General features: G+C 35.0%; 1 protein-coding gene and 1 pseudogene across 1 annotated transcript; one reads left to right on the forward strand and one right to left on the reverse strand.

The window, feature by feature from the left end:
- Positions 1-3,925: 3,925 nt before the first annotated feature.
- Positions 3,926-6,230, reverse strand: LOC127098448 (40S ribosomal protein S3-3). Its single transcript, XM_051037049.1, has 6 exons — positions 6,055-6,230; positions 5,821-5,968; positions 5,538-5,709; positions 4,694-4,748; positions 4,478-4,609; positions 3,926-4,363 (listed from the first exon to the last, which is right to left on the reverse strand). Exons 1-6 carry the CDS (start codon positions 6,082-6,084, stop codon positions 4,187-4,189), a joined length of 714 nt encoding a protein of 237 aa, XP_050893006.1. The 5' UTR covers positions 6,085-6,230; the 3' UTR covers positions 3,926-4,186.
- A 1,655-nt stretch (positions 6,231-7,885) lies between these two features.
- LOC127096429 (uncharacterized) lies at positions 7,886-27,603 on the forward strand (annotated as a pseudogene).
- The last annotated feature ends 1 nt before the right edge of the window (position 27,604 follows it).

Raw genomic sequence — 27,604 nt, forward strand, 5'->3', positions numbered from 1 at the left:
ATGGATGAGTGGGTGTGTATGTGTGTTTTTGTGTTTGTGTGTGTGTATGTATGTATGTGTGTGTGGGTGGGTGTGTGCGCGTGTGTATGTGTGTATGTGTGTGTATGTGTGTGCGTGTGCATGTGCGTGTATGTGTATGTGTGTGTGTGTGTGCGCGCGTGTGTGTGCATGTCTGTGTTAGGAGACACTCCCCTACTTTCACAAGACTCTGGTCACTCTCAGACACAATCATATGAGTTTTGACACTTCCTCTCTTTCACAACTATAAAGCATTCAAGTTCCTTTGTTAGATGTATCGCTCATATAAGCACTTTACTAGAATCTTAAATCTTCTTTTGGATGAGGCCTTAGATATCTTCAAATTAATCGTCGTCATCAAAGAGTTGGAAATATATTGTCACTGAATTCATAATTCATTAGTGTTGTCGTCATTAAAACACTAGGAAGGTTGTCAGCAGAATCATCCACTTCATACCTGCAAATATATAGATCCATAAAAACTGCAACCACAGGCTGAGTTTCCCCATAGAGAACTACACAAAAATTCACCTACCTCTGAAAGCTTAATTTCTTGAATATCTATAAACTAAGTTCTCCTATTTAAATCCTGAGAATGAAGGTTATGTGACTTTTGGTGACAATAACAAAGGTAAATCTTTGTATTGGTACTATTAGTAAGAGTCTCAACTCTAGCATTGAAAATGCTTTGCTTGTTGTAGGTTTAAAGCACGATTTCTCAAGCATTAGTCAATTGTGTGACAAAGATAATATAGCTGTATTTGATTCTTCTATATGCAAGGCCATAAATTCAAATAACGAAACAAAATTATTTTTATTGATCAAAGAAGTGAAAATACCTACGTTTATCTAAATAATCTTCCTACAAATGATATATATTGTATTAATATTAAATAGGATGGAATTTGATTATAACATACGAGAGTATCCCACCTCCACATGGATCATTTTAATAAATTAATTAGAAAAGAATTAGTAATTGGTGTAGCAAAAAATCCGTTTAAAAAAATTATAAGATACGTTTCAAAAAGATAAATAAGTAAATGTCACTTTCAAATCTAAGAATATTATTTCTTCAAATCGACCTTTACAACTTTATCTATAGATGATTTTCGCTCATCCACAACTATTAACTTTGGTTAAAATTACTACGTAATGGTCGTTGAGGACGACTACTCTCATGATACATAGACCTTTTCTATTTCTCATAAAAATTAAGTTTTTGTTATTTTTCAAAAATTTACCAATATTATTCAAAATCAAAAGGGTTCAAACATTTCATCCATCCGAAGGAATTTTGGAGGTAAGTTTTAAAAACAGAATTTCAAAAACTTTTTTAATTAAAAGAAACACATCTTTTGTGCTCCTCAAACTCCATAAATAGAATAATTGAAAGAAAAAATAGATCTTTTGAAGAGATAGAGATGACGGTATTTAATGGAATAAATTTTCATAAATATTTTTAGATATGCACATTGAGCACTACATGTTATGTTATAAATAGAGCTCGTAAGAACTATTCTAAAATAAATGGTCTTTGATATATACAAAGGAAGGAAGTCAAATGTTTCTCATTTTCATATTTTTGGATGCAAATATTTTATTTTGAGTAGCAAAAAAATAATCATGGCGAGTTTGATGCTAAAATATTACTTGGTTATTTCACTTCTAATAAAGCTTTTGAAATTTATAACAAATGAACCATGACTATGGAAGAATGTTTGCATGTTATCTTTAAAAAAAACTAACCACAAAATTATTGTAGTGAAGGATGTTGATGATTGTGTCGGAATTTGAAGGAAAAAATCTTTTAAAAGTCAAATATAATGATGAAGAAGATCAATCGCCTTAAAAATATTTGACCAAATAATGAAGAACTTAAAGAATCTTCCTCTTGATAATGTCATGAAAGATATCTCAAAAGAGATGATAGGTCGAAGCTCTCTAAACTAGCAAACTTAAAATGTATAGTGAGTGAACCCCGTATTTTTCTGGCTTACAATTTCATTAAAAAAAATATTTAAACAAAACAAAATGCTGAAAAACTAATTAAGAGATTTAGAATGAAAAAAAAAACTTAACTCTAATGCACACGTCATACTACATCAACAAAGATAACGAAGATAAGCCTAACGAAGATAAGCCTATATAAGAATGTAGAAGGTATGATCGACTTAATCGTTTGTATCATAAAATTTGTAAACAATTAATTTAGTTAATTATTTTTATTATTACACAACTATATCCATAGTGAATTTGGTGTAAAAAAAATTTTTAAAATATATGAATGTAAGCATAATTCATTAGCATTCAATATATCATGCATTTTTTATTGGTAGGTGATCCTAACTTAAAATAGGTTGTTTTTACCAACGTAGTTATTGGTAGTTTTTAATGTCTTTGAAGACATTATTCATGTATTTAATAAGGTTTGTTGGCATGTGGCCCCCACAAAATTATCCTATCACTTACTCATAACCCCCTTAATCAACAAAATAAACAACCCAAAAACACACAAACTCACAACCAAAACATGTCGGCCACTCAACCACAATATCAAGTGGATACCACATATCATCGTCAACAAGATGATTATTATCAAGACATCCAAAATTCATATACCCACGCCACAACACATCATCCTACAATAGTCAAAACACACAAGGAACATATAACAACAACCCTTCCTCCTACCATATCCAAAACGTCCAAACATCACAATACCAAAATACGTAACAAATATACGACTATCAAACACCATAACAACAATTTCAATCTTTCTCCAATGAATTGTTCAACCAATGTCTCATTTCAATCGTCCCGACCTCACACTAATAACTTCATCAATAAAACTCAACTACTCTATCATGGGTCACAAACTCAGTTATAGTAATGTGTCCGTCTATACACAAAACTTCTTAAAAATGCAAATACTTCTTAGAGATTCCAGTGATATTCTTGATACCTCAAATCTTCAAACACTTAGGTGAATCAACAACTAATACAATGAATTGGGATAGCTAGGGATGTGGAACTTGTGGCCAAAATGTGACCAACTTGTTCGTCCTGGTTAAACGAAATTTAAATTAAATATTATTTCATTTTTTATTTTTTAATAAAATATATTGTTTTTATAAATAGAAAATATATGCACACTGCTGCTGGATGAATTGACACCACTATTGATACATTAGGCCAATTAGACTAGCAACGCCATATTTAGAAAAGTTAATCCAAACCGACTCACCTGGCCACCACTTTGTTTCTAAATAAAATTATTAGAAAGGGGTAGTTTGGAAAAAAACGAAATGTTAATTATTTTATGATTATAGAAAAACTAAGTTATTTGAGTAAAATAATTCCAAATACATCCAAAAACTAATTTCGAATAATAACCCTCCACTTTTTTATCTTCAATTTTCCCTTGTGTGTAAAGTTTAGCATTACTTATAAAAATACAAAATTCTCCAATCTTCAAAATTAAAAACCAAAATTGAAGACTGAAAATTTAAAAAGACCATTATTCAAAACAATCTTTTTACTAAAATCAAGATCACAAACATATTTTCCCTTATTATTTATATATCTTTTGGCTTCGGACTGAAGTCGTGAACTTATCAAAATAAATAAATATTAATGAATAAAACTACATAACTTATTTTTATTTTTAAAAAATTATATATCCCAATAAAAGATATGTACATATTTTCATTTACCAGAACAAAATAACAGTTATTAATTGATTGTCAAGAGATAGTAAAAAAAGGCAAGATAAGAGTTGTATTGCTAATGAGGGAACTAAATAACATGACTCCATTCAATAAAAATGAAAGACAGTTAAATTTAAATCTGTTTATAAAAACAAGATGGTATTTGAAATGATTGTTACGAATATTTACTAAATAGATATTCTAAATAGAGATCATATTTCAACCATTAAAGAGATAATAAAGAAACAAGATAGCTGAGTTCTTGAGTTTTAGTGCTAATGAGGGAATAAAATATGAAAATAAATAGTAATAATTGATGCTTAAACACTTGTAACCGAGTATAGCAACTCTCTTAAAAAGTCAAAAAAGCTACAAAATTTTGAAGTGCTTGGAAGTAAACATTGCATAAAGCCTCTTCTGCGAATTTAATTATACTCCAAAAAACATCAAAAACATCTTTAAGCAACTGGCACCTCAATATCTGCAGTGGGCAAAACGGCGGCTGCAGCTGGTCTGTATTCCTCTTCCTCCTTTGGAGTGTGGATAGTAACAATATCAGGGAGGGGAGTCTTAGGACCTTGCTTCCCTTTAGGATCCCAATCAAGCATAATCTTCACTTTGATTCCAAGAACACCCTACAAGAGGAAAAAATTGTTTACGATATCACTCCATGTCAAAAAAACTGAACTAGAGAACACTGGGGACACGAATTAATTTTCGTGAGTAACTATGAATAGCGTAAGCAAAACCTGTCTGAGGAGCACGTGTCTAACTGCAGAATCAATGTAATCTTTGACAGGTTGACCAGAGGAAATCATGTATCCATCCTTGAACTTCATGGATTTAGCTCTTTGGGCCCTCAGTTTTCCACTGACAATGACCTAATCAAATCAAACAGAAATTACAACAAAATTCATACAATAAGCAATAAAATAAACGGATTCAAGCTGTTTAGTAGAACAGACCTCACATCCCTTGGCACCACTTTCCATAACAAATCTCAAAACACCATAGCATGCCCTGCAACAAATAGTTTGAGATACAGTTCATACATTCGCACAAGGAAATAAAATGGGAAGGTTTTAAAAAAATAGAAGCGCTTGGATAAATTCTAGACAAGTAAAATGCAAAAATCTGTCATCCAAGAAAGAAATCTATATGCTGGCAAAGAAACAACTGGATCAAATCCTTGGGAATATTGCAGCTTTATGATTTTAGAGTTAGAGCACACATTAAACCTAAATCACATGTTACAGAGCAAGCAGACGCTAATGTAACTTATGATGCCTAACTATAGCATTTTCCTTTCTTAAAATGGATGGTTAGACAATGCACCAAGTTATAGAGCCAGAATCAATCAATCAATAATTAAATTAAATCAACCATACTTCCAGAATCCAAATCAACATAAAGAAATTAACAAATATTATACAAATTTATAAAACAACAACCATAACGCTAGTAAAAAAAACAAGCAAGCCTTAACCAATTAAAAGTGGGATAGGCTACATAGATCTAACAATGCCATGATGTAGCATTCTTCATTCATAGAAAATGGATTAAAACAAGCAATGTTGAAAAAATAAGTGCCAAATGTTTGTTTCATTAATGTTTGATAAGACACAGGAAGAAAATGCAAGCATAAATCTGTTTATCACAAATTATAATGCATTGATTCATGGTATGTCCTGTAATGAAATAAAATTCCCTTCTGCATGTAACTAGTGAAAGCAAATAATATAGGTTAAGCATAGTATGGTGCAATATGAAGCATTATAAGATTCATTTACATATTCCTAAACAATATACCTGCGCACAGCAAGACCACCGAGAAGCTTGTAACGAAGTGATTCAGCTTGAGCAATAGCACAAAGTCCTCTATTGTTAACCTTTTCAGCATAAAGCTCAACACTGTTTTCTGGGAACTTAAACCTCTTCTGAACCACAGAGGTAAGCTCTCTAATCCTCCTTCCCTTCTCACCTACGAATCACAATAACAACAACGACAACAAAACCCAAAATAAATAACAATTCACATCAAATCAAATTGCACCAAAGCAATCAAATTTCCAAACATTAATGCAAAACACACCTAGAACAGCTTGGGTACGAGTAGCTCTGATGATGATTTCTGTCCTCATCGGTGTAACCCTAACCTCGACACCAGAGTAACCATCCTCAGCGAGTTCACGGGTCAGAACCTCGTTCAATTCAGCAAAGAAAACACCATCGGCAACAAACTACAACACACAAAAACACAAAACTCGTGAATCTAAACAATAATAGATAAAACTTACATCATTGGAATGCGAATCGAGGCGGTTACCTTTCTCTTCTTGCTCATCTGGGTCGCCATGTTTGCAGGATTGGTCTGTAGTTGGGGAAGACGGTGGCGCGAGATCTGAAAACAGCAAACCCTAGATTTGAAGCAGAGAGTAGAGAGTATGTGGAAGATAAAAGATTCAATTTATATTAGGATAGGCGATAACCAATCCAACGGGTCAGATTACTTTAGGGTTTTATCGTATGGTTCAAATCACTTGAATCTATTTATTTATTTATAAACAAACAATCAATTACTTGATCAAAATGTGTAAAAGAAATTAATTGACAACAAAACCAAAAAATCAATTTAATTAATGTATGTTTGTTTTCAATTTTATGAAGAAAAAAATTAAATAATCATTTTTTTTCAAAATAATTTCTAAAATGACCAATATTTTAAATAAAAAATACCAGAATAACCACATTTCAAAACAAATGTGTCGTATCAACTGACGCATCCATTTTAAACCAAGAGGAGGCGTCATTGGTGCTGGTGCATGCTTTAAAAGCAATGCGTGGAGGCGCTAGCAACCGTGGCACCTATGCATTGGCATTGGTATATGCGTCAATTCATCTGGCGCATACACCTTAATATTTTTTTTTTTAATTTTTATTATTTATTTAATAAATAATAAAATAGAATATTATAAAAAAAAATTATTCATGATATAATAAAAGTTACATGGGATTGACAAAAATTTAATGATCAGTCCGATCAAAACATTTCCCTGTTCCACATCCAGGTGCATTAGTTTATCTTCGAGGTCTCCCACGATTTTTCTGAGGTGTTTGGGGTCTTTGTGTGCTGACCTGATCCAATGATGGCTGCTGTGAAGGTCTGGCGGAAGTTCTAGTGATATTTGATAGATGTGTCATCATTTGTTCTCAATAGTCAGGGGGCTCTGGCCAACGACACTTTCGTAATGTAGTTCGGTGCCCATGTTGTCGTAGTTGGGTGGATGTGGTTAGGTGAATTGTGGACGGTATAGTTGCCTGAATTGGGACATTTAATCGTTTTGGAAACGAAGCAATGGTTACTATGGTGTACTCTAGTTAAACAATGGTTGGGTGTTTTGGTGATGGAATGTTTGGGTGGTCATTGGTGGACGGCTACGATGAAGTGACCCATATGAATCATTTGGGTCATAGATGGTTGTGGTTGATGTGTATGGTTGTTGGTGGATAAGGTTTGATTCTTGGTTTTGTGGTTAGGTGGGTGGCATGAATGGATTGTGAGGTTGGATATTTGGCATGAATGGGTTACAAAGTTGGGTGTTTGGGTATGTGGTAGGGTGATGGTGTGAGGTTGGTTGTTGGGTTTGGATGATTTGACATTGGTGTTGGACGGGGACTTGTTGTTGGGCGTATGATGGCGAAGCTAGTTGGCGTGGATCAATCAAATATCGTGGCTCATACACAAATTGTTGTGTTGTAACCGACCTAAACCATGTCATATATTGTTGAGTTGGTTTAGCACCATGTATGACTGGTTCGTTTAAGATGTGTTGTCGTCGATTCCTCCAATGACGACATATCTCTTTTGTGAGGTCTCTCCAGTCGGAATAATCCCATTGGGCGTCGACTCTTTTTTGATGCCAATCTCCTAAACACGTCGGAGGTTCTGCCAGTTGATGCCATTAATCAATCCTGATGTTGAAAGGCTTCATGCCCTTGAGGAGAGAGTCTGAGCAATGGATGTAAATGACAATTTTAGGCTTGATATGTGCTTAGTACCAGGCCTAATAATCCCCCCGAAATTCAAATTACCGAACTTCGAGAAGTACAAAGGGGATAGTTGTCCAAGGCACCACTTGGTGATGTTCTTCCGAAAAATGGCATCACATACTCACGATGACAAGCTGATGATTCACTATTTTCAGGACAGTTTGATTGGAGCATCGTTGAGCTGGTATATGAAATTGAAAAGAAGCCATATTCGGTCATGGGAAGACTTAGCCAATGCTTTTTTGAAGCAGTATAACTATAACTTGGACATGGCTCCAGACCGAAGGCAGTTACGAAGCTTATCCCAAAAGAGCAACGAATCTTTCAAAGGATATGCGCAGCGATGGAGAGAACTGGCAGCCCAAGTGCAACCACCACTCTTGGATAAGGAATTGGTTGACTTGTTTATGGATACCTTACAAAGTCCTTACTTTGAAAGGATGGTAGGCAATGTGTTATCAGACTTCGCCCACTTAGTGACAATTGGAGAACGCATCGAGAGTGCCCTAAAAAGCGGAAGAATCCAAAGCGCCTCGAGCAACCAAGCTAGCGAGACAGAATCCCTCAGCAATTCCCAAAAGGAAGAAGAGGATGAAACCTCAATGCAGTCATAATAGATGACAGGCAACCAGCAACACTGAGGGCACCATACCAGCAACCATGGTCTGCTCCTTACGCAAATCAACGATCTCGTGGTCGAGGATATCAAAATCAGCCTTCGAACCAATCTAGGCCTCAAAACAATCTGGAAAGAAGGAATGCTCCTCTCGATCCAATTCCTATGTCATACAGTCAACTTCTGCCATATCTGATTCAAAACTCGTTGGTGGATCCCAAGTCTCTCAGGCCATTGCCAGAACCATACCCACCTGGATATGACCCTGATGTGCAATGTGGATATCATGCCGGGTCAATAGGGCACTCGACCGAAGACTGCAACGCTTTCAAAGCCAAGGTTCAACAGTTGATTGACAAAAAGTACATATCCTTTCCAGATGGAAATCTATTGGTGCACGTCAACCTCTCGTCTGAATAAGTTCGAAGACTTCAAAGGAGTATCTCATAAGGCCAGTGGTTCAAACAGGAAGACATTCCTAGAGTAATCTTCCTCCGATCAACTGCTGTTTTCGGGTATCATGCCCCTGATTCATGGATTATGAGGTAGTCTTGATTCGGGTCAGCACCAACGAATGTCCAAGTTCCTCTGATTGTTCCTTATTGTTGGAATTTCCCTGACGTCAAGTGCTGACTTGCAGTTAAAATTGTTTATTCATAAATGGTAATTTTAATGTGATACTCATGCAAGTTTTGAAAAATCATTTATTTGAATGATGTGATAGTGTGTGGCGAATGGACCATGAGTCCAAGCGTAATGTTGGTTTAACAATATGAAAGATACAACAAGAAGAGTATACCAAAGTAGATGGTTAGCAAAACTTTAGGAGTCAGTTTACGCAACTTTGATGTAGTATGCTTTCAGAATAAACCGTGCTTCAATTAGGTCTTTTATGGGTTGTAACGTGGCTTGGTTCATGGTTATCGAAACAAAGGATATGAGGCTCAAAATTATTTTTGTATCCACCCTTCTTCTTGATAAACTCCAATCCTACGCTCAGTTAATTCAACATACACATTCGTCTTTTTGAATGTGTAAGGATAAAGATGGTGATTCAAGGTCTCTTGAAATGGCAGCCACCTGATTTTGTTTTTTTGGTGTCAGTGACCTTTTGATTTTGGTATGGTGGTCACTGAATCTTGTTTTGTTTTGTTGAGGATTTTTCGTGACCTTTTTTGATTTTTTTTCTTGATCCCTAACTTTTGCCTGAACTGCTTTTGAAGCTTTAGTCCATCGGGATTGCCCCTAATCTTTGCCTAAGTCGCCTCTTGGGTGTTCAACTTAGCGGGTTTTTCTTTTGATTCCATTTTTAGAATGTGATTGCCAAGTCATGGGTCATTGAAGAACAACCGTCATAACTTTTGGATTTTTCAGGGTTCCTTCAACACTTTAGGATGTGTGCGAAGAATGGCATGTAGTTGATCCACAGACGGGATATTCCATCTTGTAATTTGAATGCGTAGTCATATTAACTGAACACTACCCTTCCCCAGGTTAAACGTAAGGGTTTGTTCATCTGAAAGAAACACCTACTTCTAGGCTCAAAGTGGTTGACTAGGGATTAACTCCTTATCTCTCTAGTGTTTGGGAATTTGAAACAATGCTTGTACATCATCAGCAGGATCTTATCTGAAAGCATACAGTCAGCAATTATGGATATTTTATTTTCGTCATCCTCCCTCCAATTTTGCTAAAACAACAGTTTGATAAACGAGGTGAGGTGGAGAACATGGATGTATATTTTTTTTTATATAAGAGAAGAAAAATGAGCGAATGCGAGATAATGTGTTCAAAACACGCATCATTACCTCATTAATATTACCATTAAAGACAACAAAATTTTAAAAACAAACAGCATTTAATCCAAGAAATTACAAATGCAATGATAACAAAATGGCCAAAGATTGCCAATGTGGAGGATCAGTCATCCTGAAACAGTCTCCAAACATCTATTAATCAGGGGAAAGTCATTTCAAGAATCAGTTGATCTATACCAAATCATCTAAAGACTCTATTAACTATGGGCATATCACCTAGAGGATTTATTGACCCAGAGGCACAACCCTTCAATGTTCAGTCAGGGTGAGTTAAGTCGCTTCAACGCTCATACCGGGGCAAGCTACCTCAGGAGCACAGAAAGTCAACCACTCCAAGAGTCGGTTAACCAAGAATAAATCCTTTCATGGATCAAAATTCTGGGGCAAGCCATCTCCAAATTATGGTACAATTGCTTTCACAATCCTTTCGAGGTAAACTTCTGCATATACCCATCACATTGGAGCAAGATGAGCCATACAGGAGCGAGTCCTCTCCATGTTTTCAAGCGGTTCAAGCAAAACCTTTTTCACACGTCATCAACTGCAGAGTTCAGGATGAGTGTCGGGGAATCATGTTATCACCCTATCAAATAACCTTTCGATATGATAAGAAGCCTTGTCACAAAGAACCTTCTCTTCCAATACCCACGCAGGGGCATTTTGAAAACCTACAAATCATTACATAAATCATTATCATGCATTAGTCATGTCGCTTTGCTCTAGCATAAAGCCATGCATATCATATCATTTATCAGGCATAACCCCCCATAACATGAACCCGACATCAAAAATCCTTGAAACACAAAATCTGACACCAAAGCCCAACATCGCTTGGCAATTCAAAGTCCAGTTCCCGTCTGGCAAACCTTTTCAAAGTCTAATTCTCGTTTAGCATTCATTTCAAAGTCCAGTTCCCGTCTGGAAAACCTTTTCAAAGTCCAATTCTCGTTTGGGATTTTATTTCAAACCCCAGTTCCCGTCTGGCGAACTATATCAAAAATCAGTTCTTGCATGACAAATCATTTGCCAAATACCAGTTCTCGTCTGGTAAATTATCTCTTAATACCAGTTCTCGTCTGGTAGGTCACTTATTTCGATACCAGTTCTCGTCTGGTAGTCAATTATTTTCACCAGTTCTCGTCTGGTAGCCTATTTTAAAAAAAAGCCAGTTGTCGCCTGACAAACAAAAACAAATTCAGTCCCATCTGACATCTCAAATATTTCCCCCAGTTCTTGTCTGGTAACATATCCTTCAAGATCTGTTCTCATCTGACAGTTCAATATTGTTCACAAATTCCTATTTAGCAATTCCCATTTAAAGTCCAACCTCATTGGCAATCAAGAATAAAAACCCTACAAAAACATCCAATTACCCAATTGCATTCCCACATGCATCACATGCATCATTTCATGCATAATTTTCCTGCCAAACAGGAAGATTAAAAAAAATCATAGTCCTATCAATCATCAGCATACCCATGCATAAGCACTCCTGTCAAAACGGAAATTTCATAAAAAATGAACAAAATTACTCGCATTCATACATACACATCCTAAATATCCCCAGCAACTGCATCCCTTCATGCATCTAATGCATCATCTCATGCATGGCATTGCCACCCGAAGTGGAACATCATACAAACATAAAATATCAAGATCCAGGGTTGTCCATATGTACCCCCGGACTTTCCTAATTTAATTCAATAGAGTTATTACCTTGCATGTGCTCGTGGATTTATTTCCCAGCCAACCATTCTTCAACTTTGGGATTAATGATGATATTCCCCAACATCTTTGCTATCATTGCTTCCCAAGCAGAGGTTACCCTAAAAAGTCTCTTATGAGTTTTTCCACTGCAGAGCATTTATAGTAAATCTCCTCCAAAAGGAGTCTTGTCTAAAATATTTCCCCCAACAGATAAACATCTGAGATACTGCTTCATTTATATGGAGAATCTCAGTTGTCTGTTTGAGATTCTGCTTCATCGATATGAAGAGTCTTATTCAGTTTTTAGAGATACTGCTCTAGTATCCTCGAAGAGTCTTAGATTTGATTAAGGTATCATTCCCTTGTTCGGAATATCTTAATTCTATCAGATAAGATGCTGCTTCGACTCGATACAGAGAATCTCATTCCTGCTGTTTCAGATGCTGCTTCATCAATATGAAGAGTCTCATTCATTTTTAGAGATAATGCTCTAGTATCCTCGGAGAATCTTAGATATGATTGAGGCACCATTCCCTTGTCGGAATATCTCAATTATATCATATAAGGTACTGCTTCGTTGATCCTCAGAGAATCTCGTGTGTTCAAATCGAGACACTGTTCTGCTAATTATCAGAAAGTCTTAGATACAGTTGAGGTATCATTCCATTATTGGAATATCTCGATTATGACATCCAAGATACTGTTCTGACGATTCCCAGAGAGTCTTGACTGTTTCATTTTACCTTCTAATAACTTTTCTTACTGTATTTCTCACTGCATTTCTTCCTTGCATTTCAAATGACAAAATTTGGGTCTTTTCGTATTTAATTACCTTCCACCACGAACGTATGAAGACTGTCGTCATTCTTACTTTCTAGTTCAAGGTAACTAAATAGGGGCAGCTGTCATACCCCAATTTTGTCCGGGCATTTTAAATTTTCATAACTTTGATTTCATTTTCAGTTTACATCATATGTACAACATAACACGCATTTCATCATGAATAACACATAAAATATCAGTCAGGATAAATTTATTGAAAATACAGACAAATTGGTTAATTCGTTTCTCAAGAGCATGCAAAATCAGCGGGTAAAATGTTTTAAAATTAAAATTGCAGACACCAGTATTATTAATATACGGTTCACGTAGTTTAACCTGGTGTGTTCGTTGTATTTTTCAGCGACGGTATCGATCACATTTTGACCCGCCTGAGCCTTTTAACCGGTGCAAATTTATTTCAGAATTTGAGGAAACGTTGTATTTTTTCAATAAGTATATTTCGTGCTGATTATTTTAGTGTGCCTGATTTAATTTTCCAAGCAAATTTATATCCGGCTTATATTTATAATCGGTAACTATTTTTATTAGGTTAATTGTTTAACTAAAATAATTAGTGTAAATAATCATAATTATTGTTGAATTTATTTTGATTTGCTTAATTATTAATTTTTAAGTATAGTGAAAAGAAGGTTAAAAATGTAAATTTAGAATTATTCATACAAAATCTCTCTCAATCTGAAAAGGAAACGGATAAGAAGAAAGAGATTTGGTGAATTTTGGAGAACCAATAGCAGTGTGACACGCGTCACTCTTATCTCTCTCACACAACAAACTTTTGCTACCTCCACTCATTTATTAACAGACACGCGTCTACCTCACGGATACCCTCTCTCTACACTATCCACCTCGCACTCTCTCTCACTGGACCAAACCGCTCCGTCCGTCTTCCACAACTCTCAAAACCCATTTTCCGTCCATCCCACTTCAAACCACCGCCGTGCTTCTTCATAATCCACCGCTGTAACCACGTTTCCACCTAAATCTTCCATCCTCCGACATGCAACAATCGCACCCACACCGCCGCTCTCACTCACCCTAACCACCCTGCACCGTCAGCAAAACCTTAGACCAACCTTTACACCATTCGCACATCCTTTCACACAAACAGTGACTCAAAACACCCATAACATCCTGCTAGAGTTAACAACCAAACATTACCACAAATTAATTCCACCGCTAGCATGCCGACAACGACAGTGGAACTTTCATTTCCAATTCAACTCTGTTTTTTTTTCCAGTTTCAAATACATGAAGCTTGTATTTCGATTCTGTTGGATTTGTTGTCCCTTTTTATGCAGGTTGTAAATCTGATTCAAACTCGAGATCTGATTAGTTCTTGCCGCGACATCGCCAGGTTCATCTTCAGTTCACACTTGCTATCAAAGCACGGTTGCCGGTTGCCTTACATCTACTTCGGCGTTGATCCATCATCACTAAAGCACACATGAACGCAACGACTCAACGACGAAACACCCTTCGTCATCCGTGCTCCACCACAAATTTCCGACAACTCTGTTATCTTCGTTTACGGCGGTAACTTTCAGTTTGAGCTTTGGTTCATATAATACTCTATACTGAACAAGTCCTAATATTGACTTCATTATATGGCTTTGTGTTGTGTTGTTCCTTGGATATCAACCTGTTCATTATATGGTCAATATTGATTGCAGTAAGTTTATTGAGTGTGTTAATATAACTTGAACTGAAGGTTGTTAATAGCTTATGTTAATATCTTGTTAATAGCTTATGTTAATAGCTTGTCTGTGTTAATAGTTTTGCTGAGTGGTTAATATTATTTGCAATAGGATTTGATATTTATTTTAGGTTGATGATAGTTGGAATCTAATATGTGTTTATATGAGAGTTGTTATCACAATGAACCTATTTGGAATGTATTTAGTTTTATCATTTCCTTTCTAATTTTGTGTAGTACATTGCAATCCAATATTATAACATTTGTTGTACGCTACCACTGCTCATAATAACGTTGATCCACCGTATAAAATAACACATTGAACAAAAACTCCATTTGTGAACTTTTTCTTCTTCTTTGTGAACTCATTCGCCTCTTTCGTCTGAACCGACAACGCATCCCCACCATCTACAAGTATGCCGCAATATCGCCATCCTCTCACTGTGCTTACCTTCGGTCTATTACACTCCCTTGTTTGCTCTTTGTCTGCATTTTTTTAAAATTATATTTGGTAGTGTTTCTTTTTTGGTGTGGTTTGTTTGCTTGTTTTAAGAATGTGTGATTATGGGTTCTCTTCCCTCTCTTCTTGTGATGATGTGGATTTTATGTTATAAACATACAAAGACAACCTATTTGTTTTAAACTTCATTCTTTTGGTTATGTGTTTACTTATTAGTTTTACTATAGAAAATAATTAGTACTCCAAAGTTGAATGACTATTAAGATTAAAAGTGTAAGAAACTTGCAAAATTTGTAGCTCTATTTTGATGTTGCATTTACTGTATAAAAGTGTTATATAATATATATGTATCTTACATTCTCCATGATTAGCTAGTTATCATGATTCTAATTAATGTAATTGGATTTTTCATATTCACTTAGTTTTTTTTTCACTTCAAATTTTATAATAGTAATTAATTACTAACATATGATACTATTAAATTACAAATGGTTCCTACAATTATTATTTTTTCAATTTCGTTAACAGCTATCACGTGACTTCACTCATTTTTTTTAAATTTCAAGTCTTCGGTTCTTTATATTTATTTATTATTTTTATAATTATTTGAATATACATTTTATATTATATATATATATATTATATATATATTATATATATATATATATATATATATATATATATATATATATATATATATATATTAATATATATATATATATATATATATATATATATATATATATATATATATATATATATATAATATATATATTATATATATAAGATGCAAATATGGCAATTTGAAATTCAATCTTTTTCTTAATTAAATATTGGGTTGAGAAAGATATAGGAAGCGTACGCTTCACTATTTCTCAAGCACTTGAATAATTGGCGTACGCCATATTGCTCGAGTTCTTGTCACCCAATTAAACCTTAATCATACAATTTCAAATCCCTTTTTTTCAAATTAAATATAATTCCTAAATTCAAATCATTTTTAAACTTCAACCATAACATTTCAAATCATTTATTTTAAGTTAACTACCATTTCTAAATCCTTCAAAATTCTAAGTTTATGATAAAAAAGGATAGGAGGCGTACGCCTCACTATCTTTCGATTATTCAAATAATTGGCGTACGCCACATTGCTCGAATCTTCGTCATCAAATTAAAACCTTAATCATACATGATTTAAATCATTTCCTTTAAATCAACTACAAATCCTAATTCTTTTAATTCTAAATTTTCGATAATAAAAGGATAGGAGGCGTACGCCTCACTATTTTTCGATTATTTGAATAATTGGCGTACGCCACATTGCTCGAATCTTTGTCATCAAATTAAAACACAATCGAATAAATTCAAACTATTTTCTCAAATCAAATACAATATCTAAAAACATATTTTTCTTAAATTAAACTTCGGATGACAACAGATGGGAGGCGTTCGCCTCACCATCTCTCAATTATTTGAATAATTGGCGTACACCACATTGCTCAAATTATCGACTTCCGATTAATACATTTTAACTAAACTTGGATAAAGGAATAAGTGGCGCACGCCTCATTATTCTTTTAATAAGCAAGTAGGAGGCGTACGCTTCACTACCGTGCATATTCAACATCCACAAACAAACTTTCAAAATAATTCGAACGAAAAAGGAGTAGAAGGCGGTCGCCTTGTTATTCCTCGAAAGAATTGGACGATTGGTGTACACCACATTGCTCAATCTTTCGTCGTTCTTCAAAAACATTTCCAACCTCAAACACATAAATGCAACTTGTCACCCCCGCGTGACCAAAACCCTTTTCAAAAGAACACTATCAGTCCTTTCTAATACGCACAACAAATCAGTGCTTAAGCCTCCGCCGAGAGTAGACAAGCCAACGTTTAGCCTTTAGAACGCCGACCTACATAGTCGTTCATCAAAACAAAACACCCAAATATTCGTAGTCCCCCGAACTACGATTGCTCTGATTTCCTCATTACACCATAAGGATACGTAGGCAGGATATAGTTGTATCTTCGCGAGCACACTAATAAAAAACCTCCCATTTCCCCTTCCTGAGATCTTCATCCATCTCTGTTATTAACTCTAATTACTCAAAGAAAGCAAATAACATTTAACTAACATTCAAATAGCAAATTAGACTAAAAGGTTTCCGTTGAGTACAGCGGACGTGAGGGGTGCTAATACCTTCCCCCTGTGTAATCGACTCCCGAACCCGAATATGGTTGCGACGACCATTATTCCATTTTCTAAAAGGTTTTATCGATATTTTCCTATTCCTTCATTGGGATAAATAAAGTTCGGTGGCGACTTTGTTCGAACATAATTTTTTCCGCGACCATCGCGAGGAATCGTATTTTTCGAGATGCGACAGTGGTATACACCATTATCACCATGAGAATAACTTATGACACTTTACATAATATTCTATATAGTATTCTCATAGCGGGTCAATCCAGTATAAATATTACTCTTAATATTCATACATATGTTTAAGACTTGATAACTCTTTATCCATGATCCATGAGATGTGATCATCAATCTATATACATAATAGTCTTAATGTTTTAATGTTATCCCATTTCACAATAAAGTTTGACTACAAATACTTTAAGAATAATATCCTTATGTTTAATGAGATCTCATGATTAAGTCACACTTGATACATTAAACGGATTAGCTATTCTAGGGACTTTATTAAACAAACATAATAAAGAAAAAGCTTTTTATTATTAATAAATAATTCGATACAAGTACCAAAAGTATTGGCCTCTAGGGCTTACACCAACACATCATGGTTAACCTGATGATCAAGACCCAGATATGTCCTCTAGATAAACTGTACAATAATACGACACGATTAGATGATAAATAATTTGATAAGTATGTTTAAATAAAAATAGAGTTGTGTATGAGTATTACATCGTCTGGTCCAATGTGATCCAATAGATTGTGATAGACTACTATAGCGTATTTCAGACACCTATTGTAGTTTATCCCTCTAACTGACCACCTAGATCATAAACAATAGAAAAATATTATGTATAGTTAATAGTAATATAAAGTCTAATTAATTATATGGTAAAGTTTTAAACATGCTTTGTTGCAAACCGGAATATGAATGACTTCTCGTTTACCGGGGTGAGTGATGACATTCTTGACCAACCCCATACTTGTAGCAAATACGCACATGAATAAAAAGTATAATTTTTTTTGGCATTTTTACACATTGAACTATATAGATGGGCCAATACAGTTGAACCCCGACTATATGTGCTTACCTTATTAATGTTGCGTAGCAACGGTAAATACATAATATTTACCGTATTACTAGTAATTTATGGAAATAAAAGTTACCAAATAAAATCATAATATAACATCGAGTTTTAATTGCATTGTATTATCTTGTCTCTACATGGATTCTTTTCATTGCATTGTCTTGTCTTTACAGATGAATTGTATTAGCAATGCATTCAATGTTTACCCTATTTAATTGCATGTGAATAACATATCAATGGATTCACCATCAGTACCCATACAGATCAATAAAAATACTAAAGTTAGATTTTAAAAAATGTCTTCCTCACCACATTACATGATCAGTGCCCATACCGAAGGTGAAATATTTGAGCATCAATTATTCGGTTTTTCTTTCTGTAAACCTATAATACAAATTGATGGTACATGGTTGTACGGGAAATACAAAGGAACGTTACTAATGGCAGTAGCACAAGATGGCAACAACAACATTTTTCCAATCGTCTTTTCCCTTGTTGAAGGGGAGACTGTCGAGGGATGGAGTTTTTTCTTAAGAAATCTCCGATTGCATATTGCACCTCAACCTAACTTATGTTTGATCTTCGACAGACACCCTTTAATCATCAGAGCATACAATAACATTGATAATGGCTGACAGGATCCTTCTTCGATGTATGTCTTCTGTATTAGACATATTGTTCATAATTTTATGCGGGAGATCAAAGACAAAATGTTGCGGAAGAAGGTTGTCAACGCATGTTACGCATTATCAGAACCTTCTTTCAAACACTACCACGAAGAAATAAGATTGTCAAACGCAAATGCAGTACGGTGGATCAACAATATTCCATTGGAGAAGTGGACTATGGCATACGACAACGGTCAATGTTGGGGCCACATGACAACAAATCTTATGGAATCAATGAACACTATCTTCAAAGGCATCTAAAATCTACCTATAACCGCTTTGGTGCAGGCAACATATTTCAGGCTAGGGGCGTTGTTTGAGACCAGACGTTCCAAATGGAGTTCAGTGTTGTAATCTGGGCAGTTGTTCAGTGATGCTTTAATGAAATTCATTAGACACGAAGCTTCCAAAGCAAACACATACATGGTCACGGTGTTTGATCGCACTAAAGGTTGGTATAATGTTGCTGAGTCCATGGATCACAATGAGGGCATGCCGATGGGACAATACAGAGTTGAACTAGATAGAGGTTGGTGCGACTGCGGAAAGTTCCAAGCCTTTCGTATGCCCTGCTCCCATGTCATTACGGCATGTTCAAAGGTTCGAAAGGATCCATCCTACTTATTATTTGACGTTTACAAAGTCACCTGCCTATCAAATGTTTACAAAATTAGTTTTTTCGTAGTGGCAAAAGAGGATTACTGGCCAGAATATCAATGAGACATTATCTGGCACAACGAAGTTATGCAAAGAAAGAAAAAGGGTTGCCCAAACAACACCCGTATTCGAACCGAAATGGATACGACGAACAAAATGGTTAGATTATGTAGTTCATGCCGCCAGCCAGGTCACAATCGTACTAACTGTCCTAGTGTTGGAATGAGCACAACAAAATAAATTCACATGTACCTATGTTGCAATATATAAAAAACAAAATTTATTTCATATTATAAGTTTGTGAGGAAATACCGTTACATAAACAACAACACAAACAACTAAAACAATTAAAATATCATTACAATAACTAAGCGATTACAACCATCAAAATAATTTTGAACACATAATGCATCATCATATGAACATCTCTGTCAGTCTTAATATTCATCCATTCACGCACTTCTCCATTTTGGTTGAACGTGGACACAAGCCATTGGATTCTTCTAATCCTTTAACCATCTCCAATTTCTCCATCTAACCAACTGTTCAACGTACAATTAAGATGTTCAAACGAATCTATATTCCAAAGTCGGATCTTTATCAAAGACGTGACGGCAGAAAAGATTAAATCGGCATTTTACTTGTGAATGTATTCAGACATGGTTAAAACTCAAAAACTTGAAGGAGATTAAAGTTGAATGAAAGAAAATGTGGTTGTAGGGTAAAAGTTGTATGAAAAATATGGCTGAAGGGCGACTTATTTATAGAAGAAGTTTGAAAATGCATGCGCCAAATGGCTAGACGTCACACATGTGAACACATGCATGCGCCGGCACCCTTGGCGCCTCCATGCATAACTTTTAAAGCTTGCGTCAATGGTGATGGCGCCTCCTCTTGGTTTAAAATGGATGCGCCAATTGATCTGGCGCATCTGTTTTGAATGGTAGTTATTTCGGTAATTTTTTTGAAATATTGGTTATTTTAGAAATTATTTTCAAAAAAGTGGTTATTTAAAAAAAAATCCACTTTTAGAAATGTGAAATAAGTTTAAAGATAGAGAATTGATTTTAATGCATTTTGATTTTGCATTTATAATTGATTTTTCTTACAATTTATAACTAGTAGTTTTTAACTTTAAATAAGATTTTTACAGTAAAATTTATTATCCAATTCAATTTTGTATAAGTGTATTTAAATATAAATTATTTTATTTCAACTCAATTTTAGTCAAAATTAATTTTTTATCACTATAAAATTAAGTGTGCACTAAATTAGAAATTCTTTTCAATTTAGTTTTAGACTGGGAAAATTTTGATTTGACCTTAAACGAGAGTGACTCGTAACTTAAAAAGTTAAAAGGTGTTATGAAAGGGCTATAAGATAGAATAGACGGACGCGATAATGCGGGCCACAATCGTCTAATTGGAGCTCAGGTCACCCGACCCCAAGCCCGTATTTATCACGAGTCAATCACCTTAGTATGTGGCTAGTGAAATGTCCTTGACCGAGGTAATTATGGTCAAGGCTGCTGAGGAAATCATTCCCCTAATTAAGGAGGAAATTGTTCTCCCTACTCCTACGAACTCTTTAGGAAGTTCAGGGAATACCACTTTTTTTTATCTTGATATGGCTTATAGTATTGACTATTAATATCCCAACCTTTAAAGTTAGGAAGATCAATCACTAATTTTTCATAATTAGCATACAAATTCTCTTGTTGTCACATACGTGAGCAGGATCATTAATATAATTATATTTTCCCAAGGTTTGAAGCTCGGGATTAAGTGAAGATCAACAATCATTAAAGGTTAAAGTATGTCAAAGGTTGGAGATGGTGATGGAGTGAAGATTACAATGGCTAAGGAGCTAGTCGTAGACAAATTCAATCAAGAAGCAAGGAAGAAGATAAAATGGATTGTTATACTTTATCTTGTGTATTATCAAATTGTTGTTACCAAAACCTAAATCAAATCATTTAGTGGAAGAACAATTTTTTTATGGTTTACCATTGAATACTATATTGGGTGCCTGCGAGGACGATAACACCGAACCAATATAAATCTTTATGCATTATCTCATCTCTCTCTCTCTCTCTCTCTCTCTCTCTCTCTCCTCTCGCGCGCGCGCGCGCCCGCGCACGCATAAACAAACACACACACACACACATTTACATTTTTTGCATAATTATGTTAGCTGTTAGAGTTATCTCTTAATATATATTTGCATGCTTCTTAGATTTATTGAGTTCATCGAATTAAATTATATAAGTGTGAGATTAATTGGAACTAGTTTTCCAAACAATCTCATTGTTGATTATTCTATAAAGAGAATAATTGAAGATTGTTTCAAATTGAATAATAATTGAGTGTATCAAATATATTATTTTAAACATTAAGGATTATCTATCATATTGTTCATCACCTTATTATAGATCTCAGGTGTGTGTGTGTGTGTGTGTGTGTGTGTGTGCGTGCGCGCGCACACACGCATTACTACAATCATCTTCCAATTGCTAAAATATTTTAGAATCAAGTTTTCACCAAATCATCTTTCGCGCGTTAATCTAATTTTTATAAACGAAATAAAATAATTTTTAGTTGGTTATTCAAACCAATAATTGGCGTCAAGAGTTGTCCTTTAGATAAGGTTTAACAACCTCAAAAGTTATTGAATATGGTGCAAATTGACCTGGATGAAGCGTACATTATAGCCTCAATTTTAACAGGTGAAAACTACGCATATTATAAGGATTGTGTGTATGTACACCTTATCTATGTGAATGTGCAATTATGGGTAGCCATCAAATAAGAATCTTTTGTTCCTTAAAAGATCTTGGATGGTGTATTCGTTAAGAAACCACCAAGGGAATGGAATGAATGTGAGATTATAAAGGTCTTTAATAATTTGAAAGTAAGAAATATACTCATATATTCATTAAGTGTAGATGTATATTTTCAATATCACATTGTAATGTCGATAAGGCAATGTGGGACACTCTTCAAGTTCTACATGAGGGAACTGAAGACGTCAAATAATCTAAGATCAATATATTGGCAGAAGAATATAATCTTTTCTCCGTGAAACCCAGTGAACATGTGGCCTCCATGTAGATGAGGTTTTCTAATATAATCAACAAACTAGAGAATTTAGGCAAAACCATTTCTAATTAAGCCAACAAAGTTTTGAGGTTTGTATGTAGAGAATGGCAACAAAAACTAACACTCATAAAAGAGTCACAAGACTTGAATACTTTGGATATAACAATATTGTCTGGAAGCCAATACACATAATAAAGAGAAGATAATAGAAGTATCTCCTTGAATTCCTCCATTTCCAATGTCAAGATAGAGGAAAATGATGAGAGTACTGATGATGAATCCTTTAAAGAAGGGGAAATGAATCTGTTCATTAAACGTTATAACAAGTACATTAAAATAATTTGTCTTAAGCATTGAAAAAAATTGATCAACTTTAGGAGGTCTTATTCGTCAAAAAAGATGGAAGATAAAAGGAAGGATGGCAAGCACTTGATTTGTCATTTTATAGTTTTGCCTGAGTCTCTTTTTTGGGGTTTGTAATACTCTATCATGGGATTATATTTCTAAGTTAGAAGGATAGAATTTTTTTTCTAAATGTGATTCATCATGCCATTTACTTTTGTAATTATATAAACACTTGGGACAATGTTTGAGTGAAAGTGAGGGGGTCTCATATTCAGGGGGAGACTGGATTGAAGTTCACAGGTAATTTAGGAAATATGGAACCAAACTAGGATAGTTCAGATGAGACGATTGTGTATTGTTGATTACTAATAGTGAATTTATCTTCATTGGGTTGATGCTCTCCAAACGTAGTTGAATTTGCATCGAAACGGGTTAACAATTACCTGTGTTATTTAGTTTGCTTGTTTGTTATTTATTGCTACGCCTTCATATTGTCATACACATTATTCTAACACTATGTGTGACATCCTTTACCTATGCAACAAAATTTAATATTTTTTTTGTGAAATTTGCTAATCTTGTCCAAAACCAACTTAATTTGAAAATAATCACCCTAATAAGTGATCATGGTGGTGAATTTGTTAACCACTAGCTTGAAATCTTTTGCAACAAAAGCGATATATTATTGATATATAATTGTTGACTTATTGGTCTCTTGAGTAGTAATGTAGAATTTGGGTTAGGAAGAAAGAAAGACACATTTGTATGATTGATGTGTGTACTTGTAACTTTGTGACCAGGTGAGGTGGGAAAGAGCTTGCTAAATGGAAAGTCATTTTAATTGAATTTAACATTCTTGGATCCCTGCTGAAGCTAGCAGAAATATACCCGAACGTATCGCACGCTCGAACATACAACAGAGTCGCCATCGAACTTTATTTATTCCCGAAGGAAAGGGAAAACATCGATAAAACCCGAGGGAAATAGATATATTGGGTAAGGAAGTCGATTATGCAAAGGGAAGATATTAACACCCCTTACATCCATGGTACTCCATAGAAACCGTTTTGATTGTTCTTGCTCGAATATGTGTTATATCTAATGTTACTCGCAAAAGAATGAAGGAAAAAGAAGGAAATAGGTAAAGTGCTCGGTGAGGATTGAGGACCTCATGCCTACTTATCCTCACAGTGCAATGAGGAATTCAGAGCTCCGTAGTTCGAAGAACAAGTGGTGGGAGGTGAAAAATATTATGATAAATGTATGGTCTAAACCAAAGGATTATCTGATTTGAACTCCAACAAAGGGTGAAATATGAACCCAAGAGTAAAACTGGTATGAACCAACAAGTGAGGGGCCTAAGGCATGATGTCACTGTATTGGATTAATCGAAAAAGAAGGAATTAAGTGTTGGGTTTCATAACACAAACAACTCTTGGTTCACAAAGAGGTGCATATTAGTGTATTTGGTTCAAAGATAACTGATATATCACATGAAATGAATGAAGGTAGAGTATGAATGCATCATGGAAATGAATACAGTGAATGACCAAAGTCAAAGAATTGAAGATTTGGTAATAAGTGACTGAAAAGGTAGGATTTTAAACCAAAAGGTAATGATGTATTGGAATCCATAGGAGAAATGGAATTTGTACCATAGATGAAGAAGTCACAAACCATAAGTGAGGGGCCTAAGGTATGGTATCACTGTATGGTTGGGTCGAAAAAAGAAGAATTAAATGTTTGGGTACAAGCCAAACAACTCTAGGTACAAATGCAAATTCGTCACTATATGGTTCTAAAAGGGTATATATGGAATTCCAAAGAAAACTGTATTTCGGTCTCAAAGAAACAATACGTCACTAGGTGAACGATTTATGATCGAAGCTAGACAGTGGATCATGAAAGATATGAATGGTTCCCTAAGTCGTAAGAAAGAATAGTAAATAAGTATGCTCACAGAGGATTTGAACCCTCGTGCCTACGTATTCTCATCGTGCAATGAGAAAATCAGAGCAATTATAGTTCAGCCTACTACGTCTGAAACAAAGGAGAATGAATTGGTTGCCAATAGGCAGGGTAGGTTGCTTAACAAGCAAGAGTGTAGCACTAACCAATGATGGTAATTAACCACCAGGACAAATGAGATATGATTGGCCTACACCCGAGAGGATTTACAAGGCAAGAGATTTGTCTAAGCACGAGAGGTCTTATAAGACGAACAATGATTATGAAATGATTGGCCTACACACGAGAGGATTTAGAAGGCAAAAGAGCTTTGTCTAAGCACGAGAGGTCTTATAAGACAAGCGATGATTATGAAATGATTGGCCTACACACAAGAGGATTTAGAAGGCAAAAGAGCTTTGTCTAAGCACGAGAGGTCTTATAAGACAAGGAATGATTATGAAATGATTGTCCTACACACGAGAGGATTTACAAGGCAAGTTTCGTCTAAGCACGAGAGGTATTATAAGACGAGAAATGAATGGGGGGTTTGCCAAGGCACAAGAGGACTGATAAGGCAAACAATAATTGAATGGAGTGGGCCTGCTCACAATGAATAAGGGTTTGCCAAAGCACAAGAGGACTAACGAGGCAAAAAATGATTGGATTGATTGATTATGATTTCAAGATTTGATTACAAGTGAATTGATCAAAAGGATATATGACTGTCAAAGAGAGTATGATTAATGATCCACTTGAGGAGAAATGACTGAAGTGCAATAGGGCTTCACTGGTTGAAGTGTTGAATGATTGGTGTTTGCTTGAATAAGACTTGTCAATTACATGACTCAAATTGCACTAAAGTTTATGAACGAGGGAGAGTGCTTTGAACAGCTAGGGCCTACGCTCCGTACGTAAAGTCACTCTAGACAAGGGTAAGAGAAACTCTGTCTCATCATTCCTCATTACTTAAGGCTCATAGCGTGTAACCTTTATTATGATTGGCAAGTGTTGTTAGAGGCTTCTGATTATTGAGAAGGTCCTGATTGTTGATCTTGACGGTGCCATGTTGTTTGTTGTATTGCGAAGACTTGATAATTGTTTGATACAAATTGTGCTAAAGTCTATGAATGAGGGCGAACGCTTTGAATAGCTAGGGCTTATGCCCCGTACGCAAAGTCATTCTAGACAAGGGTAGGAGAAACTCCTTATCATCAGTCCTCATTACTTAAGGCTTATGGCTTACAATTTGAATCGCACTTGTCAAGTGTTGATACCTTTGTTATGCCTTGAGAAGTAGTCCATTTTGCTAGCTATGCTTGACTGATGTTGACTTTAAAGTATTGATCTTGCATTTGAGTATATACAGCATTAGGGGGTAAGGGTATGACTGAGCTAGCAATATGAGAGATAAGTTTGGTGGTTTGAGAACTTTAATCCAAAATGAGAATCCATCTTCTTATTATGTGCATTGTTTCGCCCATCAACTTCAATTGGCACTTGCTGCATGTGCTAAGACTCACAAAGATGTTAGTGGTTTTTTCGGTAAGGTCAATATGCTTGTTAATTTCATACGATCTTCTAACAAGAGATAAGAATTGCTTTGGGACAAACACATAACTCAGTTTTCTAAATTGATTGAAAAGGGCCAAATTGAGACTAGTAGTGGATTAAATCAAGAATCATCTATTGCTAGAGAGGGTTACACTCGTCGGGGTTCCCACTTTAGTACTCTCACTAGTTTGATGACTTTGTATGATGCCAGTATTGGGGTTAAGAAGTTGGGAATGATACGTCATTTGAAAAATATGGTGAAACTAGGCTTTTGTTAGACGTGCTTCAATCCTTTGATTTTATCTTCATGCTATATATGATGGTTGAGATTTTAGGATTTATAAATTATTTGAGTGTAGCGTTACAAAAGTATGATCAAGATCTTTTGAATGCTTTATCACTTGTCAATGCTACCAAACGAGAATTACAAGAAACAAGGAATGATAGGTGGGAAAAACTTATATATAAGGTTATAAAAATTTGCAATAAGCATGATATTGATGTTCCTTATATGGGTACACCGCATGTGCAAAGGAATAAACCTAGGTGGTATGCTACAACTTCTAATGTTTCTAATTTGCATCATTATAAGCACAATTATTTATTTTGTGTTTTATATTTGAAGTTGCACGAGCTCAATGTAAGGTTTGATGAAGAGAATACTGAACTTTTAGAATGTGTTTCATGTTTGAGTCCTTCACCGTCATTTGCAACTTTTGATGTGAAAAAATTATTAAGGATGGTTGAATTTTGTCCAAATGATTTTGTAGATGTGCCGGAAGTGGTGATGTGACATTAACTTCAAAATTATGTTAGAAATGCTTAATGTGACCCAAAATTTGTAAAGTTAAAAGGACTTTCAGATCTTTGTGCAAAACTTGTGAAAATAAATAAGTGTCACACATTTGATATGGTTTATAAGCTTATGAAATTGACTTTAGTCTTGCCTGTAGCAACTGCAGGCGTGGTACGTGTTTTTTTAACTATGAAGTTTGTGAAAAGTCAACTATGTAACAAAATGAGTGATCAATGGTTAAATGATTTTCTTGTAACTTTTATAGAACGGGATGTTCTTGGAATAATTAACGATGTTATTTTAGCTTATTTTCAATAAATGAATGATAGATGAT

This window comes from Lathyrus oleraceus, chromosome 6 (genome assembly GCF_024323335.1).
Source record: "Lathyrus oleraceus cultivar Zhongwan6 chromosome 6, CAAS_Psat_ZW6_1.0, whole genome shotgun sequence".
Taxonomy (NCBI): Eukaryota; Viridiplantae; Streptophyta; class Magnoliopsida; order Fabales; family Fabaceae; genus Lathyrus; species Lathyrus oleraceus.